At 36.6% G+C, this 17,848-nt stretch overlaps 1 protein-coding gene across 1 annotated transcript in view; it reads left to right on the forward strand.

The window, feature by feature from the left end:
• SCFD1 (sec1 family domain containing 1) overlaps positions 1 to 17,848 on the forward strand; it is a 114,949-nt gene that overhangs the window by 69,215 nt on the left and 27,886 nt on the right. Inside the window, exons 16-19 of the mRNA XM_042942902.1 lie at positions 1,583 to 1,653; positions 3,902 to 3,981; positions 8,905 to 8,967; positions 14,896 to 14,971. Of these exons, the coding sequence (XP_042798836.1) occupies positions 1,583 to 1,653; positions 3,902 to 3,981; positions 8,905 to 8,967; positions 14,896 to 14,971 (290 nt within the window). The remainder of the gene's footprint in view (positions 1 to 1,582; positions 1,654 to 3,901; positions 3,982 to 8,904; positions 8,968 to 14,895; positions 14,972 to 17,848) is intronic.

Consider the following 17,848-nt stretch of genomic DNA (forward strand, 5'->3'; position numbering starts at 1 on the left):
GCTCATAAAGTTGTTTGTGAATTCCTGGGCTCACTCCTGAGCTGCACATACGTGAATCTGATCCTAAATAGCATTCCTAAGACTAAGAGTTGAAGGGCTATATGATTTTCCAGTTCCCACAGTGGCCACTAGATGGTTGGACAGATCCCAGTAGCACTGCAGAAGGTTTTGAAAATAGAAATGAATGATGGAACCACAACCCACAGATAGCTGGTGGGAACTTTGGCCTGAACCCAGCCAGGCTAATTCCCTGCTAAAGCAAAAATAGCAGCTTTCTCCTGGGATTTAAACAAGACCCTGAATTTCATAACATAATATTCAGTGTCCAAGATACAATATTTATCTGTAAACATCAGAACTTTGGAGAACCCATCATTGATCTTTATTACCATTCTTTGCCATATTTAGGGAGTAAGGATAATTTGAGAATGGTTATCTGGATTCTAAACCATATAAAAAACTGATGGTTCATTAGTCACGTTTTAAAAAAATTTTCCTAGTTTTTATTCTATAAGAAAGTATAACACTGCCAAGTTCTTGAGTATTAGGACTTTGAAGTGAGAGTACATATTGTTATTGGTTGGTGGTAAAACTGAGTTACCAGTGACCAGTGCTTCATCACTTTGTACCAAAGTACACCCAGTAACAGGGTGAAGAATAAATGAATTTCTCCGTAGTTTGGGGCTCTGGGTAGTAAGAGTAGCAGATCAAACTCAATGTGAGCAAGAAATTTCGATATCTTATGTTTTGTCTTAGAATTTCTAGCAAATATATTTTGCATAATACAACAGTGTTTATTTTAATATATAAATGTATTCTTTTCTCAAATCTTATATAGTGGTAGAATACCCTCAAGAAAGAGGAGACCTGTATATTTTGTGACCCCACTTTTGAGAAGTATTTCATACTTAGGTTTCATAACCTAACACCTAGAAGGACCATACAGCTGTTTTCCCAGGATAGTCTGATTTTTATATTTATTGTCTTTACATAATTAGTACTGACATCCTTTTTCCATCTCAGAAGTATACTGTTTTAGATGTGTGTGATTATCCTACCTATTCCATTCTTTCTGAGTTTCAATCTAAAAGGTTCATCTCTTGGGGCACCTGGGTGGCTCAGTCAGTTAAGCATCCAACTTCAGCTCAGGTCATGATCTCTCGGTTCACAAGTTCTAGCCCCACGTCAGGCTCTGTGCTGACAGCTCAGAGCCTGGATCCTGCCTCAGATTCTGTGTCTCCCTCTCTCTCTGACGCTCCCCACTCATGCTCGCTCTCGCTCTCTCTCTCTCTCTGAAAAAAAAAAATAAACATTAAAAAAATTTTTTAAAAGTACATCTCTTATAGACACTTAGGAAGAGAGAATGAAGATACTCCCATATCCCATTCCTTTACTCCCACAACATTTAATCATTTTCCATATCTGTGTGTTACATAGTCATAATTAGAGTGCCTATAACCTTAAATCACTTCAAAGAACCACATTTTATCTTGTCATATTTATATATGCCTTAAATTTTTATATACTTGTGTTGACTATAACACTTAACCAGAATTCTGAAAGTTTTTTCCCCCCTATGTAGCAGGAACTCCAGAAGATAAAATGAGGCTGTTTCTTATTTATTATATAAGTGCGCAGCAAGCACCCTCTGAGGTATGTCCTCTTTGTTTAGTTATTGGATAGAAGGGGAGATATTTGTTTGTTTCAAAAATAGAAGACATATCACTGTGACCAAATAACTACCTCATTCCTTTCTTTAAAAAAAAAAAACAATTTGTTAAGGCTGGTTCTATTTACTGCTGAGTTTTATAGCAGTATTTATTGTCACCAAGAGAACTGTCCACTCATGAAATGTCTGATCACTTTTAAGTTGTTGGAATATGAATTGAATTCAAGTGCCCAAATTCTTATTTCTGGGAAAATAGCTATTATAAATGAAGTTAACCAAGTTTGCTATGCTTTTTGTAAGTTTGGCCTTATTTCTCATTGTGTAATGATCTTAAAAGCTCCATTTCATTAAGCTGTAGCCACTAATGCTTTCCACTGAATTTATCTTTAACCTAAAGTAAAAATGTAATATTTTAAGGTTATTTAAAAACTAATGTCAATTATAGAACATAAGGAGTCAATTGGAAGAAAATACCCAAACTTCCAAATTGCTATGTAAATATCGCAGTTCAATTAGATTACACTTCAGATTTATATATGTTGTATGATTCATATAAAAAAATGAAATTGAGATTTTTTTAATATTGCAATCAAATAACTTTTATATCAATAAATGCCTCACAATTATTGGGAAATGACATATTTCCCTTTCTAGATTTTTTTTTTCCCCTGGAAAAGAGGATTATGGATAATTTTGTTGTTTTCTTTTTCTGTGACGGGCCATCACTTGCTTTAGAAGAAAGAAAAGTTTATAGGTAATTAATTGACTTTGAAGGCAAATGGTAATTTTGGTGTCAGTGTTGTTGCCAGGTTAGAGACCTGCTAACTCTCCTGTTAACTCAGTAAAATTTTACTGGTGAGCAGCAAGTGTTAGAACTTTGGAGATGACACCTAGGATGATACAGTAGCTATAAACGTCTTTCCTTTGCCAATACCATGTATTTTTATACGTCTGATAGATCATAACGCATTTTTTTGGTCAAAAATCTTGGTGTTAAATCAGTAAGCTAAACCCAATATTTGCTTTAGGCCAGTTCTGCTTTGTTCTGGGAATACGTCTTTTATTTTAATTTAGTAAGAAAGTGTAGTTTTCTTTTTAGAAGCATCTCATACCTATATCTTAGAGGATTTATATATATATATATATATATATATATATATATATATATATATATATATATATATTTGGCTTATATATAAAAAGGCTTATAGCCTATTTATAATATTTTCTTCAGAATTTTTTATTTTGAAACTTAATTCAGAATTCCCTTAATTTGACCACATTATTTTCATTTATTTTTGGTAAGGACTATCTTTTCATAAGTTTTAAGTGATCATTAAGAGGCTTAAAGCAAATTATGATTACTGATGTCAGCTGATAGCCCCAAAAATGCAAAATAGTGAACATCTCTGGTTGAAGGTGAGCTTTAAATTTCTGACCTGTAAGGAGCACCTGGGTGGCTCAGTCAGTTAAGCATCCGACTTCGGCTCGGGTCATGATCTCATGGCTCCTGAGTTCAAGCCCCGTGTCAGGCTTGGTGGTGACAGCTCAGAGCCTGGAGCCTATTGCAGATTTTGTGTCTCCCTGTCTCTCTGCCCCTCCCCTGCTCATGTTCTGTCTCTCTCCTTCAAAAAAAAGTAAACATTAAAAAAAATTAAATTTCTGTCTTCTAAAATTTTTATAATGGAATCACTATGATGATAGGCTCCTATAAATTACAGGAATTCAACTGGACTTACTCATCAGGAAACAAAAAGAACAAGAAAGAGAAAACAACAGTTTAAAAAGTGTAAGACACCTGATACTCCATTAATGCATTTGGACCACTAGAGTGTATATGACAGGGGAAAACCTGAATCTGCATTTCCCCTCAGTCAGTGTCATGCCCCTTGTGTTTCTGGTTCTGAAATATTCTTGGTCAAGCCAGTTGGTTCATATAGTGATTATCCTGAGGAAAGGCAAGTTCAAAAGTGGAGGAAAAATTGACTGACTCACTGAGGGATGACAAAGTACTGGATAGGTGATTTGGAGTCTGTCAAAGGTAATTTTCATTAGATGTGATTTTTGTCTCGGGTGCTCACTCATATACTCAAAATATGACTCCGTTCTACTTGGGTGCCTGGAATTTAAACTCGTGCCTTTGGTCTGACTTTTTAATGAATAAAATAATAACAAAATGGTCTTCTCTTTCATGAAAGTAAAAATTTTTATATCGTTCTTTGCTTATTTCAGGCTGATTTGGAGCAATACAAAAAAGCATTAACTGATGCAGGATGCAACCTTAATCCCTTACAATATATCAAACAGTGGAAGTAAGTTTTATTTTCTTCTTATATAAAAGAGTACAGTGGAAGTCCCAAGAAGATAAGAATGTTACTAAGAAAATTGAACAGTGCCTTAGTATTTTTTTTGTTAATTTGGTGACATAAATATTTCCCTATCTGGCCCTCTCTATCCACAGCTTAAAATTACAAAAAATGGTCATGCCTTTCTTTCCTAGAGAAGTTGATGTTTTCTTCGCTGATTAGATACGAGTGACAAAGACTGAAATGTTTTGGGTCAGCCATCTCAAAAACATCAGAAGAAAATTTTAATTTCACTAGTAGAGAAATGCAGATTAACATAGCACACAGATACAGTAAAGTGCTGTGCTAAGGATACAGAAAATTAATTGGTGCATTTATATTCTGCTATTAAAAAATATAAATTGTCACCATTTTGCCAGATGGTATAAAAATTTTTTTTTAAAAATCTTTGTGGGATGCCTAGGTGACTCAGTTGAGTGCCGACTTTGGCTCAGGTCATCCATCATCTCACAGTTCATGAGTTCGAGTGCCATGTCGGGCTCTGTGCTGATAGCTCAGAGCCTGGAGCCTGCTTCGGATCCTGTATCTCCCTCTCTCACTGCCCCTCCCCCACTCATGCTGTGTCTCTCTCTCTCTCAAAAATAAAATAAAAACATTAAAAAAAATTTTTTTTAAATCTTTGCATACTTCTAAGGTTTCATTCCAAAGAAGTAATTGGAATTGTAAAATCTTAGAAGCAACCAATCTCAATGTTCAACAGTAAGCATTTCCATAAGATAGAATACAATTGAAAATTAAAATTCATGTCGTATAAGACTGACACTGGAAAATGTGTATAGGATAGTGAAAAAATAGTTTACAACAAGTGACTTCTCTCTTTGTGTCTAGAGACTCTTCTAGACTTTGGAAATATAATAGTGACCATGTGGAAGGCTCCTTCAGTCATTGAATTTACATTTGAGTGGAGGGAAGATGAATCAACAAATAAGCAAACAAATGAACAGAATACTGTTAAATGATACTAAGTGATATAAAGAAAATAACACCGAGTGATAAGATCTTAACTTGGGGGTAAAAGTTAAATTTGTTGAGAAGATCAGGGAACGTGTCTGAGTAGGGATATTTCAGCCAAAACTTAGATGACAGTTTTTACATTATGATCTCTATTATCCATCCATCTATTTCTGTGTGTATTTGTATATATGAACATAAATCTATATACATACAATTGCATACCTTGACATATATTAAAATGTTAACAGTGGATAACTCCAGGTGGTAGAATTTCTTCCCTTTCATGTGCTTATCTTTATCTTCCAAATTTTTTACAACAAACCTTACTGTCAAAATATTTTTCTTTTTTTTTTTTTTTAACGTTTATTTATTTTTGAGACAGAGAGAGACAGAGCATGAACAGGGGAGGGGCAGAGAAAGAGGGAGACACAGAATCGGAAACAGGCTCCAGGCTCTGAGCTGTCAGCACAGAGCCCGACGCGGGGCTCGAACTCACGGACCGTGAGATCATGACCTGAGCCAAAGTCGGACGCTTAACTGACCAAGCCACCCAGGCGCCCCTCAAAATATTTCTTAAAATGGGGTGCCTGGGTGGCTCAGTTGATTAAGCATCCAAATATTGATTTCGACTCTGGTCATGATCTCACAGTTTCGAGTTAAAGCCCCATGTTAGGCTCTGTGCTGATAGCATAAAGCCTCCTTGGGGTTCGTTCTCTCTCTCTCTCTCTCTCTCTCTCTCTCTCTCTCTGTCTCTCATCTCTCCCACAGTTAATAAATACACTTAAAAATATTTCTTTTTTTTTAATATTTCTTAAAATGATTGTTTTAAGACTATAAGATTGAATATGCTTTCCAAGCTCAACAGTATGCCAAGTTGTTAACAGTGGTTATCTCTGAGTTTTTGAGTTTGAGTGCTTTTTCAAATTTTTTTTTTATGATTTCATTTATTTTTTTAATTATTTATTATGAGTAAACGAGTGGGGGAGGCAGAGAGGGGGGAGAGAGAAGCCCAAGCGGGCTCCATGCTGTTAGCACACAGAGCCTGATGCAGGGCTTAATCCCACGAACAGTGAGATCATGACCTGAGCTGAAATCAGGAGTCAGGCACTTAACCAACTGAGCCACTGAGGCACCCCTAATATTTTATTTTTAAGTAATCTTCTACACCCAACATGAAGTTCAAACTTACAACCCAGAAATCAAGAGCCATGCACACCGACAGAGCTAGTCAGGAGCCTCATTTTTTTTTTTTTTTTTTTTTTTTTTTTAAGTCATCTCTACCCTCAACATGGGTCTCGAACTCATTACTCCAAAGTCAAGAGTTATATGCTCTACTGACTGAGCCAGCCAGGTGCCCCTGCTTTTTCAAATTTCTTTTTATTTCACTATGTTCTTGTAATAAGAAGAAAATATACAATAGACCTCTGTTTAAAAAGAGAAACTGAAAACTGCTTTTTCCAATTTTTATAATATATGCCTTTACACATTGGCTTTGTGGCATATGTCATTGTTCTTTACATTATGATTTGTGGAGAACTCCTTAATCAAACATTTATTGTTGGAAGAGGAAAGCCAGTCTTGGACATCATTTTATATGGTTATAAAATACGTAATTCCTAGCATTTTTCTTTATAAGAGTAATACAAGTTTTTTGAAGAAAATTGTATAAAACTCTGTTAGAAAGGAGGTAAAAATTTACCTGTAATATCATCATCCAAAGTCTACAGCTAAACACTGTATATCTTTTTATATGTACATTACATGTATTTTTTAAAATTTGGAAATTATTAGTATAGATACAGTTTTGTATTCTAGTTTTCCATTAACTCATTTTAGCAGTCCATTTTCTTAAATAATTATAGTGTTTCTTGGAGCACCTGGGTGGCTCATTCGGTTGAATGTCCAGCTTTGGCTCAGGTCATGATCTCACGGCTGGTGAGCTCGAGCCACAGGCCAGGCTTTGCACTGGTGGAGCCTGCTTGGGATTCTCTGTCTTCCTTTGTCTCTGCTCCAACCCCACTTTCCCACCCTCCCTCCCCGCCCCTCAAAAAGAAACATTTTTAAAAAGTTTTTTTTAATAGTGTTTCTTAAATTTTCTTCAGTGGTACTATTTAGTGTGTGAATATTGTTTAGCCATAAAAATGTGCCATGATTTATTGAATCCTTCCATATTGTTTAGATATAGTTCATTCTAGTGAAAAATAAGTATTTGTTGAAGGCAGAAATTCTAGTCTACTTCTGAAAACATTTGATTCACATCCTCCTTCCTGAACAAGGTTGTGATTTTTGTGTTTGGGATTTCTCTAATGGTATTTTCAGTGAGTTCTGTCCCAGTTGAAATAGAGTGTTTTTAACATTTCAATTATCACATCTTAGTGATTTCCATTCCGTTTTTTACTCTCATATGATTTTCTCGTATTTATGTAAACTTTTTTTTCTTTTACAAAAACAATTGAAATAGTTAGGAATCATTATAAAAGAGTATTGAGTCACATAAAGTGTTTATGGTATGCTATTAAAATGTTACAAAACAGTTTTACAGTATATTAATTTTGTTTTTAAAGTATATATGTTATATATATGTGTGTCCAGGGATTAGAGGAATATACACAAAAATCATGATTGTGAGCCTCAAAGTGTTAGGGTTCTTTTGGGAGCATTTTGTGTCCTCAATTCTCTATGGTAAACATACTCCCAGAAGGAAAATATTTTTAAAAGCACATCTAAGTGCCATCTTTTTGCCAGACTTCAGAAATTGTATAGTTTAGTTAAAGAGAATTCTGGACACTTAAAAGATTTGAAAATAAATGACTACATGCAATTAGGTATAAAAGTGTGTGTTGTAGAAAATAACTCTTAAAAGGAAAAATCATTGGGTGATAGAATAGTTTAATGAAAAAATTGGTTTTGGGGCACCTGGGTGGCTCAGTTGGTTAACCGTCCGACTTCGGCTTAGGTCATGATCTCACAGTTTGTGGGTTCAAGCCCTGCATCATACTCTGTGCTGACAGCTCAGAGCTTGGAGCCTACTTCGGATTCTGTGTCTCCCTCTGTCTCTCTGCCCCTTCCTGGCTCGTGCTCCCTGTTTCTCTTTCAAAAATAAATAATCATTAAAAAAAATTTTTTTTTAATAAAAGAAAAAAGTAGTTTTGAGCAGAGTCTTAAAAGGAAATGCACAATTTCTGTTGGAGAAGAAGGCAGTCCATTTATCCCCCTCAAAGGACAGCATGAACAAAGGCATATGTCTGGGAATGAGGGAGTATGGAATGTGGGGACTGATAAAGAGACTAAACTTAGTTCATGATTGTTCGTTCAAGGCAGCAAGTCTGTTTCATGTTAATGACCAGATATAATAAAAGGAAAAAGTCTTGATGTTTGGGAAATGAATGCATTTGTATTTTTTAAAGAATTTCAAGGGCACCTGGGTGGCTCATTCAGTTGAACATCCAACTTCAGCTTGGGTCATGATCTTGCAGTTCGTGGGTTTGAGCCCTGCATTGGGCTCTGTGTTGGTAGACCAGAGCCTGCTTGGGATTCCCTCCCTCTCTCTCCCTCTCTTCCTCTCTCTCCCCCTCTCTCCCTCTCCCCCTCTCCCCCTCTTCCCTCTCCACCCTGCTTGTGCTTTCTCTCTCTCAAAATACATAAACTGCAAAACAAAACAAAACAAAATCTCAGTGTTGCAGTACTAATTGTACTGTACTTGGACAACATTTTACATGATTACCAATCATATAGTCAACATTTATATAGTTGTTTCAGTGCTCATTATACTGAAACATTGTATTATATTCGTTGAAAGATGATTCTCTTTTCAGAAATGTCTGCATAGTAAGAGTCAGTGGAGTTTTTAATACTGTGATGCTGAATGTTTGCTCTGATAATCAGTTTTTCAATATAGTTTTTTTTATTTCATAGGGCTTTTGCCAAGATGGCCTCAGCTCCTGCCAGCTATGGTAACACTACTACTAAGCCAATGGGGTAAGTATTTTTAATAATTCTGATGGAATAAGTCTGGTACTCCAGACCATAATTAGACTCTCAAGCCCTAAAAGCACACTGACACTTTGGGGCACCTGAGTGGCTCATTTGGTAAGCACCCAAGTCCTGGTTTCGGCTCACGTCATGATCTCACAGTTTGGGAGTTTGAACCCTACATCGGGCTCTGCACTGATAGCATGGAGCATGCTTGGGATTTCTCTCTCCCTCTTTTTCTGCCCTTCCTCAGCCTTGCTCTCTCTCTCTCTCTCAAAAAATAAACATAAAAAAAAAATAATTAAAAACATAATGTTTTTCAAAATAAACATTTTTTAAAATAAAATGTAAGTTAATATATTTTACATGGTATGAGCTATTGGCTTCTTTTGCTTCCTTGTTCTTAAAACATTACATTTTTTTTATTTTCAGAAGTTATATGAAGGTTAAAGCTACTTTTATATCACTGTTGATAAGTAATACAGATTTGGAGCTAGGCACTCAAGACTTAGCTTCAAGAGAGATGTAGGCATACTATTAAATGACAGGGAGGAAATCATTTAATAGTAGGAGGAGGTCTAGGTCTAGGTCTGACTCCTGACTCCACAGAATCCTATAGTGTGCATGATTTTCAAAGTAACTGAACAAGGTAATTCTAACTACTCTTTTTCATACCATACTTGTTTCAAATTCTTTAAGTTTTAGGATAAAAGTGTACAATCCAGAGGAAAGCAGTTTTATTCTAGCTTTACCTCAAGCTTCCAGTTTTAATGGAACAGTTTGCAAAAAGTGAAAACACTCAGCTAGGCAAGTGTTTTAAATGCTTGACAGAATGAATCCAGCTAGCCTCACCTTCATACAGTGCTGTGTAGGTTAGCAGTGCCTCGAGTTGCCTGGTACCAGGGAATTGCCTCTGAACTCTTCATTCCAACAAAGATTACTTTCTCTTGTTTCTGTTAAAGCATTTCCACCTTGTCCATCCTTTGATTTCACAGAGGAGTAAAGGCAAGATAGGGAAAAGGAAATTTATTTGGAAATTACTCTCATGTATTTAGTAGACTTTCCAGTTCCATATCTTAAAATCTTAACTGAATATTAAAAGCCTAAAGATTTCTTGTGGATTTCGTAGTTGAGGATTTTAATAAAATGTGTTGTAAGAAAATCTTGATGATTTGAAGGCTATCCCTAGCCTTCTGATATCATAATACAGGAATACCATTCTGTCCCACAAAACATCCCTTGATCCCAAATGAGAGATTGACTGAGCCACAAATATATGCCCAATATGGCAGGTCATTTGTTGATGTTACTTTTGTTGTTAAATACTCAAACATTTCTTCAGAATTGAGGTAAAATTCACCAGGTATGTTATGCTTCACATTTTTATGTGATAGAGGTTATGTATTGTGGGGAGATTGTATAAACACAGGACTGGATCTAGCTGCTGTGATGTAGAGAATATAGTAACTTTTTGACTTACTTGTAATACTTACACCCATATATATTTTCAATATGTTGATGTGTTTTGAATTCCTAAAACAAGTTATCCTGATTTACTATCATTAATTTTATTGTTTTAATAGTAAGGCAATCAGGAAAGCAGGGAGTTCTCTCCAAATTGTAATTTGCCTAAAACCTATAGACATCGCTCAAAGGTATTGGGGGTTCAGTTCCAGACCACTGCAATAAAGCAAATAATACAATAAAACAACTCCAAATTAATTTTTTGGTTTCCTGTGCATGTTAGTTACATTTGTACTGTGCTATAGTCTATTAAGGGTATAATAGCATTTTGTCTTTAAAAAATGTACATATCTTGGGGCGCCTGGGTGGCTCAGTCGGTTGAGCGTCCGACTTCGGCTCAGGTCACGATCTCGCGGTCTGTGAGTTCAAGCCCCGCGTCAGGCTCTGGGCTGATGGCTCAGAGCCTGGAGCCTGCTTCCGATTCTGTGTCTCCCTCTCTCTCTGCCCCTCTCCCGTTCATGCTCTGTCTCTCTCTGTCTCAAAAATAAATAAATGTTAAAAAAAAAATGTACATATCTTAATTTAAAAATAGTTATTGCTGGGGTGCCTGGGTCACTCAGTCGATTGAGCATCCAGCTCTCTTGATTTGGGCTCAGGTAATGGTATCACCTGATCATGGGTTCATGGGATCAAACCCTGCTTCAGGCTCAATGCTGATAGTGTGGAGCCTGCTTGGGATTCTCTCTCCTGTCTTTCTGCCCTCACCCACCCTCTCTCCTCCCCGTGTGCATGCGCCCTCTCCCTAAATAAATAAATAAACATTTTTTTAAATGAGGCTTTTTAATAGTTTGTTGCTAAAAAATGATAACCATCATCTGAACTTTCAGTAATCTTTTTGTTGGTCAAGAGTCTTGCCATGATATTGATGGTTGCTCACTGCTCAGGATGGTGGTTCGTGAAGGTTGGGGTGGCTGCATCCTGTTAAAATAAGACAATGGTGAGGTTTATTGCATCAATGGACTGTTCCTTTACAAACGATTTCTCTGTAACCACGCATGCAGCTTGATCGCATTTACTTGTAGTAGAACTTCTTTCAAAATTGGAGTCAGTCCCTCAAACCCTGCAACTGTTTTGTCAACAAAATTTATGGAATATTCTAAATCCTTTGTTGTCATTTCAGCAGTCTTCACCGGGAGTAGATTCATTCCCAAGAAACTACTTTCTTTGCCCTTCTACAAGCAACAACTCCTCATTCACTAAAGTTGTATCATGAGATTACAGCAATTCAGTCCTATCCTCAGGCTCTTCTAATTCTAGTTCTCTGTATCCACCACATCTGCAGTTACTTCTTCCCTTGAAGTCCTGAACCCCTTAAAGTCATCTATGAGGGTTTTAGTCAACTTACTCCAAACTTTTTTTCATGATGATAGTTTGACCTCTTACCATGAATTGTGAATGTTCTTACTGGCATCTAGAATGGTAAATCCTTTGTAGAAGATTTTCAGTTTAGTTTGCCCAGATCCATCAGAGCAATCACTATCTGTAACAGTTACATAGCCTTACAAAATGTATTTCTTTAATCAGAAGGCTTGAAAGTCAGGATTATTCCTTGATCCATGGGCTGCAGAATGGATAAGTTTTTAGCAGGCATGAAAACAACATTAACTTCAGCGTACATCTCCATCAGAGCTCTTGAGTAACCAGGTGTGTTGGCAGTGGGCAGTAATATTTGAAAAGGTGTCTTTTTTTCTGAGCAGTAGGTTTCAACACTGGGCTTAAAATATTCAGTAAATCATGCAAACAGATGTGCTGTCATCCAGGCTTTGTTCTATTTCTAGAACACAGCAAAGGAGATGTAACATAATTCTTAAGGGGTAATTCTTAGGGATTTTCAGAATGGTAAATTAGCATTGGCTTCAATTTAAAGTCCTCAGCTGCAATAGCCCTTAATAAGAGTCCTTGAAGTTTTGAAGCCAAGTCTTGACTTCTTCTAGCTATGTAAGTGCTGGATGGCATCTTCTTCCAGTAGAAGTTTCTTTGTCTGTATTGAAAAACTGTTTAGTGTAGCCGCCTTCATTCATTACCTTAGCTATATCTGGATAACTTGCTGCAACTCCTCCATCAGCTCTTGTGTCACCCTGCACTTACCTTACAGAGATGGCTTCCTTCCTTTTTTTTTTTTTTATTTTTTTATTTTTTTTAAATATGAAATTTATTGTCAGATTGGTTTCCATACAACACCCAGTGCTCCTCCCAACAGGTGCCCTCCTCAATGCCCATCCCCCCCCCTCCCCTCCCCCCCCCCCCCCCCCCCCATCAACCCTCAGTTTGTTCTCAGTTTTTAACAGTCTCTTATGTTTTGGCTCCCTCCCTCTCTAACCTTTTTTTTTTTTTTCCTTCCCCTCCCCCATGGCCTTCTGTTAAGTTTCTCAGTGGCTTCCTTCCTTAAATCTTATGAGCCAACCTCTGCCAGCTTCAAATTTTTCTTTTTTCTCTCTCAGCCTTCGTAAAATTGGAGAGAGTTAGGGCCTTGCTCTGGATTAGGCTTTAGCTGAAGGGAATTTTGTGGCTGGCTTGATCTATCCATAGTACTCTAACTTTTTCCTTATCAGCATTTCACTTTCTTATTTGTGAGCTCACTAGAGTAGCACTTTTAATTTCCTTCAAGAACTTTTTCTTTGCATTCACAACTTGGCTAACTGGCACAAGAGGCTTAGCTTTCAGCCTGTCTCAGCTTTTGACATGCCTTCTTCCTCACTAAACTTAATTATTTCTAACTTTTGATTTAAAGTAAGAGACATGTGCTCTTTTTCATGCGCCTCAGAGGTGGTAGGTAGACTGCTTTAGGATGAAGTTGAACATCTCTTTCTCAGCTGCTGGCTTCCAGAAACTCATTGACGTGGACAGCAGACAGAATTTTTACCTTTTATGGAGGCATATGGCCACAGAAATTGCTGCTGATGCTCTGGGTGAAGAAGGATTATGTAGTCTGAATCAGTGGTGGCAATGACAAACAAGGATTCCCAGTGAAGCAGAGTGTTTTGACCCATGGCTGTGTCTGCCTTCTGAGTAAAGGTCATTTCCGCTACAGACCAAGGATGCAAATCTGTTCAAGGTTGCATTGTGGGTGTCAGTCTTATTGTTCTCAACTTGTTCTCATTGTGAAAAAAAAAAAGGAGGGGAAGGATATTCCTGGACTCATTGATAATACTGTGCCTCATCACCTGGGACCCAAAAGAGCTAGCAGAATCCACAGACTTCTCACTCTCTCTAAAGAAGATGATATCCACAAGTATGCTGTGAGAAAGTCCCTGAACAGAGAAGGTAAGAAACCAGGACCCAAAGCGCTCAGTATTCAGCAATCTTGTTATTCCACGTGTCCTCCAACACAGATGTCGGCATATTGCACTGAAGAAACAGCATACTAAGAAGAAAGAAGGAAGAGGCTGCAGAAAATGCTCAACTTTTGGCCAAGAGAATAAAGGAGGCCAAAAAAACTGCCAGGAACAGATTGCCAAGAGACAGAAGCTGTCCTCTGAGAACCTCTATCTCTTAGTCTGAGTCCAATCAAAAGGAGATTTTCTAAGAAGAACAAAGAAGATCAGACATCAAAAAATAAATAAATAAAAGTGAGAGACATGTAACTCTTCCTTTCGCCTGAACACATACAGGCCATTATAGGGCTATTAATTGGCCTAATTTCAATATTGTTGTATCTTAGGGAATAGGGAGGCACCAGGAGAGGGTGAGAGAGTGGGAAACAGGCAGTTGATGGAGCATTCAAAACACACCACTATATTTATCAGTTAAGTTTGCTAGCTTACATGAGCAAGGATTGTGGCACCCCGAAATAATTACAATAAGAACAGCAAGGATCACTGATCACAGGTCACCAAAGCCAATACGCTAATAATGAAAAGGTTTGGAATACCGTGACACAGGGACATGAAGTAAGCAAATGCTAATGGAAAAATGTTTAATTTGAGGGGCACCTGGGTGGGTCAGTTGGTCCAACTTTTGATTTTGGCTCAGGTCATGATCTCACAGTTCATAAGACGGAGCCCTGTGTTGTGCTCTGTACTAACAGTACAGAGCCTGCTTGGGATTCTCGCTCTCCATCTCTCCATCCTTCTACACCTGCCCCCCACTCATGTTCGTTCTCTCTCTCTCTGTCTCTCAAAATAAATAAATAAACTTTAAAAAATAAAATAAGATGCTTAATTTGAGGGCAGCTTTTATTTTTACATTTTATTAATAATTATTGATAGACAATTTTATCACTGTTTTATTGTTAGATAAAATTGCAGCCAGGATATCTGGAAGCAAAACTTCTCGGGTCACTGTTTAGTGAGAATACAAGTGGTAGGTACAGTGAGCCTCAGCAGGTCATGTGTAATAGGCAAATGATTTATCTGTAACAAATTGGAAAGATAATTTATACTTAGGGTAATCCTCTTCTTTTGTCCCTAGTCTCTTATCACGAGTCATGAATACTGGGTCACAGTTTGTGATGGAAGGAGTGAAGAACCTGGTATTGAAACAGCAAGTGAGTATACTTGTTAGAAAACATTCTGGTAATTTTTGAACATAAATGTTGACAGGTTGATTGCTTAGCTAGAATACCTTCTAGATATATTCAAGTTATAAATATTTGGAATAAAGTAAAATCAAGGGGCCTCTTTCTGGCATATTTAAAAATATGATATTTTCACACGTGTAGTTCAGGGCTCTGTTATTTTAGGCTTTTTTTTTTTTTTTTAATTCATTTGGACTTTATTGACACTTTGATTTTCCTTTACTGTCAGGTTTGTAAAAGTACATTGATTGGAAAAATGAACTTACCCTACTTAGAATAATAAACTGTTACCTAATGCATATAAGTTTTAACATATATTAAGAGAATAAGCAAATGAACTTAAAGGTCTAAAGGTCTGTGTAAGAATAAAATATTTTAAGTAGAATGTATGTTTTGGGGTAATGAAACTATCCCAAAAGTAGTATAGCCTGATTTTACACTTCATTTTGGAATAATAGTTTTGTACAGAAAACATTTTTTAGTGACTTTTGTTTTTCTTTTTTTCTGCTATCTAATATATAAGTATTCTGCTTCAGAAAGTCATCATTAATTTTGTTTGTTTTCAAATAGGATTTGTTTTTTACTTTATGGAAATTTTCAAATAAACATTAGTATAGGAATCTTCCCTGAACTCTTCACCAAGCTTCAGTACAGAACATCCTGTCATTCTTGTTTCATTATTCCTATTATATTTTTTTATTTTACTTATTTTTACTGAGATAGTTGAAGGAAAGGCTAAAACATAATATTTCACACATAAATATTTCAATTTATAATGAGAAAGATTTTAAAGCCCAAATTTTTAAGAGAGTTGATTATCAGTTATTCAGATGTGAATAGTCAATGTTTACTTGTTTTCAGAAGAAGGTTGATCTTTTCTTTCTCTGGGCTTTCTTCATACTTTCATCTTCCTTACAGTATTTACATGGAGTATTTTGTATTGATGTTATTTTTTACTCTGCCCCCCCCCCCAGTTTTATTGAGATATAATTGACATAGAATGTTTTACTTCTTGATAAGGATCTTGATAAGATCCTTGAGAGCAAGGAATTTTTTTTACCAATCTTTGAATTTTCCATAGCACTTTATATATAGTAAGTATTCAGTTCTTTATTTGAGTGATGTTTTATTATAAAAAACATGTAGTATAAGTAAAGAACAGTGAAAAAAACTAATACGCTTTATTTAATTAAAGGGCTCTTGACTTTCCAAACTTAGGATACATTCCAGATTGCATTATTTCCTAATTATTTGGGAACACTTTTTAGCTTCATTATCCCTCTTAGGAATTCTTTTCATTCCCTCACAGTCTACCTCTCTCCTGGTAAAGAGCCACTAGTAAGTACTTAATCCACTCTTTTACTGGTTTACATTACTTCCCTGAGTCTGTTCATCTTTCTTCTGCAGAAGGTGAAAAGGTGAAAAGGTGGAAAGGGGCGCCTGGGTGGCTCAGTCAGTTAAGCGTCCAGCTTCAGCTCAGGTCATGATCTCACAGTTCGTGGGTTCGGGCTCCACGTCAGGCTCTGTGCTGACAGCTCAGAGCCTGGAGCCTGCTTCAGATTCTGTGTCTCCCTCTATCTCCGCCCCTGCTATGCTCATACTCTGTCTCTGTCTCTCAATAATAAATAAAAGTTAAAAAAAAAAAATACAAAATAGGAAGTTGGGCACATTAGACATTAATGTATTGTACTTTACAGTTTAACCTAGCACTTGTTAAAGAGAAAATTACTCATGACACTTGGGAAAGAATAGGAAGACAGACATTCGGGGGGGGGTCACTGTGAAAGGAATTGGGACCACCACAGTAAGGTTTTGTACCTGGGGGGAAAGATTGGGCTCAATTCCAAATACATCAAGGGGAAGTGGGAATTTATAGCCAAGGACCAGGGTAGGAATCAGTGGATGTAAAATTACTAAAAGGAAACATCAGGGATGGAAGAGGATTCTGGCTAAACCACCCTAACAGGATTCTTGCTGAAGGCAGGCCAATGAGATCAGACATCACCTGGGAGATGAGAGGATGAGGAACCTGACCAGATAAGAAGGGTAATCAGGTATAGAAAATGAGAGATTCTTGCTAAACTAACTTAGCAGGATGCTTTTTAAAGTGGGCTGTGCAAATATGGACACAGAAGTTCAGAAGTCAAGTCCTCATTGAAAGAGAGGTCAGAGGAGCCTGAGTAAAGTTTTGTCAAGAGAGAATCTCTGTCACACCACCAATAATGATAGTTATTTAGCATTAACTATGGACAAGATGATTTTGTTATGTGAGACAAAAAGGGAACCACCAGTTCCTAAGATAATGTCTGCCTTTCGGTAGATAGAGTGGGTGTTGTGTAGCCACATGTAGTTAAATTTATGTTTAAGGAGAATTACATATTTTTCTTAATGGGTTACTCTTACAAGGAAATTGCAATAGTGGAATAGCTCATAGTATGGACAAATTACAGACTTTAATTTTTGGAGTGTTCTTGCTTTCTGAGCTTATTATTCACATAAATGTCACTAGTGATGTTTGTAATAGGTGTCTAAACTGATCTAGTTAAATATTTTATTGTACTAACACAAAAGTTTGTTTAAAGTTCATAAAGTATAAAAACTATCATCTGTAACCTCAAATCCCTTTGCTTTTCTTAACATTGCAAGTAACAAACTGCTTTGAAATAAGCAGTTTCTCACTTACAGAAGTAAATTTTGGAATGATTGGTAGTTATCTCTATCTGTAGGATATTTCTGCCGCTACTACTAGAAGAGCCATGCATTTTTTTAAAAGTGTAAGTTAATGAGACATTTAGGCTCAACATAGAGGAAATAAATGTGATTTTTTTGTTGTGGGAGGATGGTTCA

Source organism: Panthera leo, chromosome B3 (genome assembly GCF_018350215.1).
Source record: "Panthera leo isolate Ple1 chromosome B3, P.leo_Ple1_pat1.1, whole genome shotgun sequence".
Classification (NCBI taxonomy): Eukaryota; Metazoa; Chordata; class Mammalia; order Carnivora; family Felidae; genus Panthera; species Panthera leo.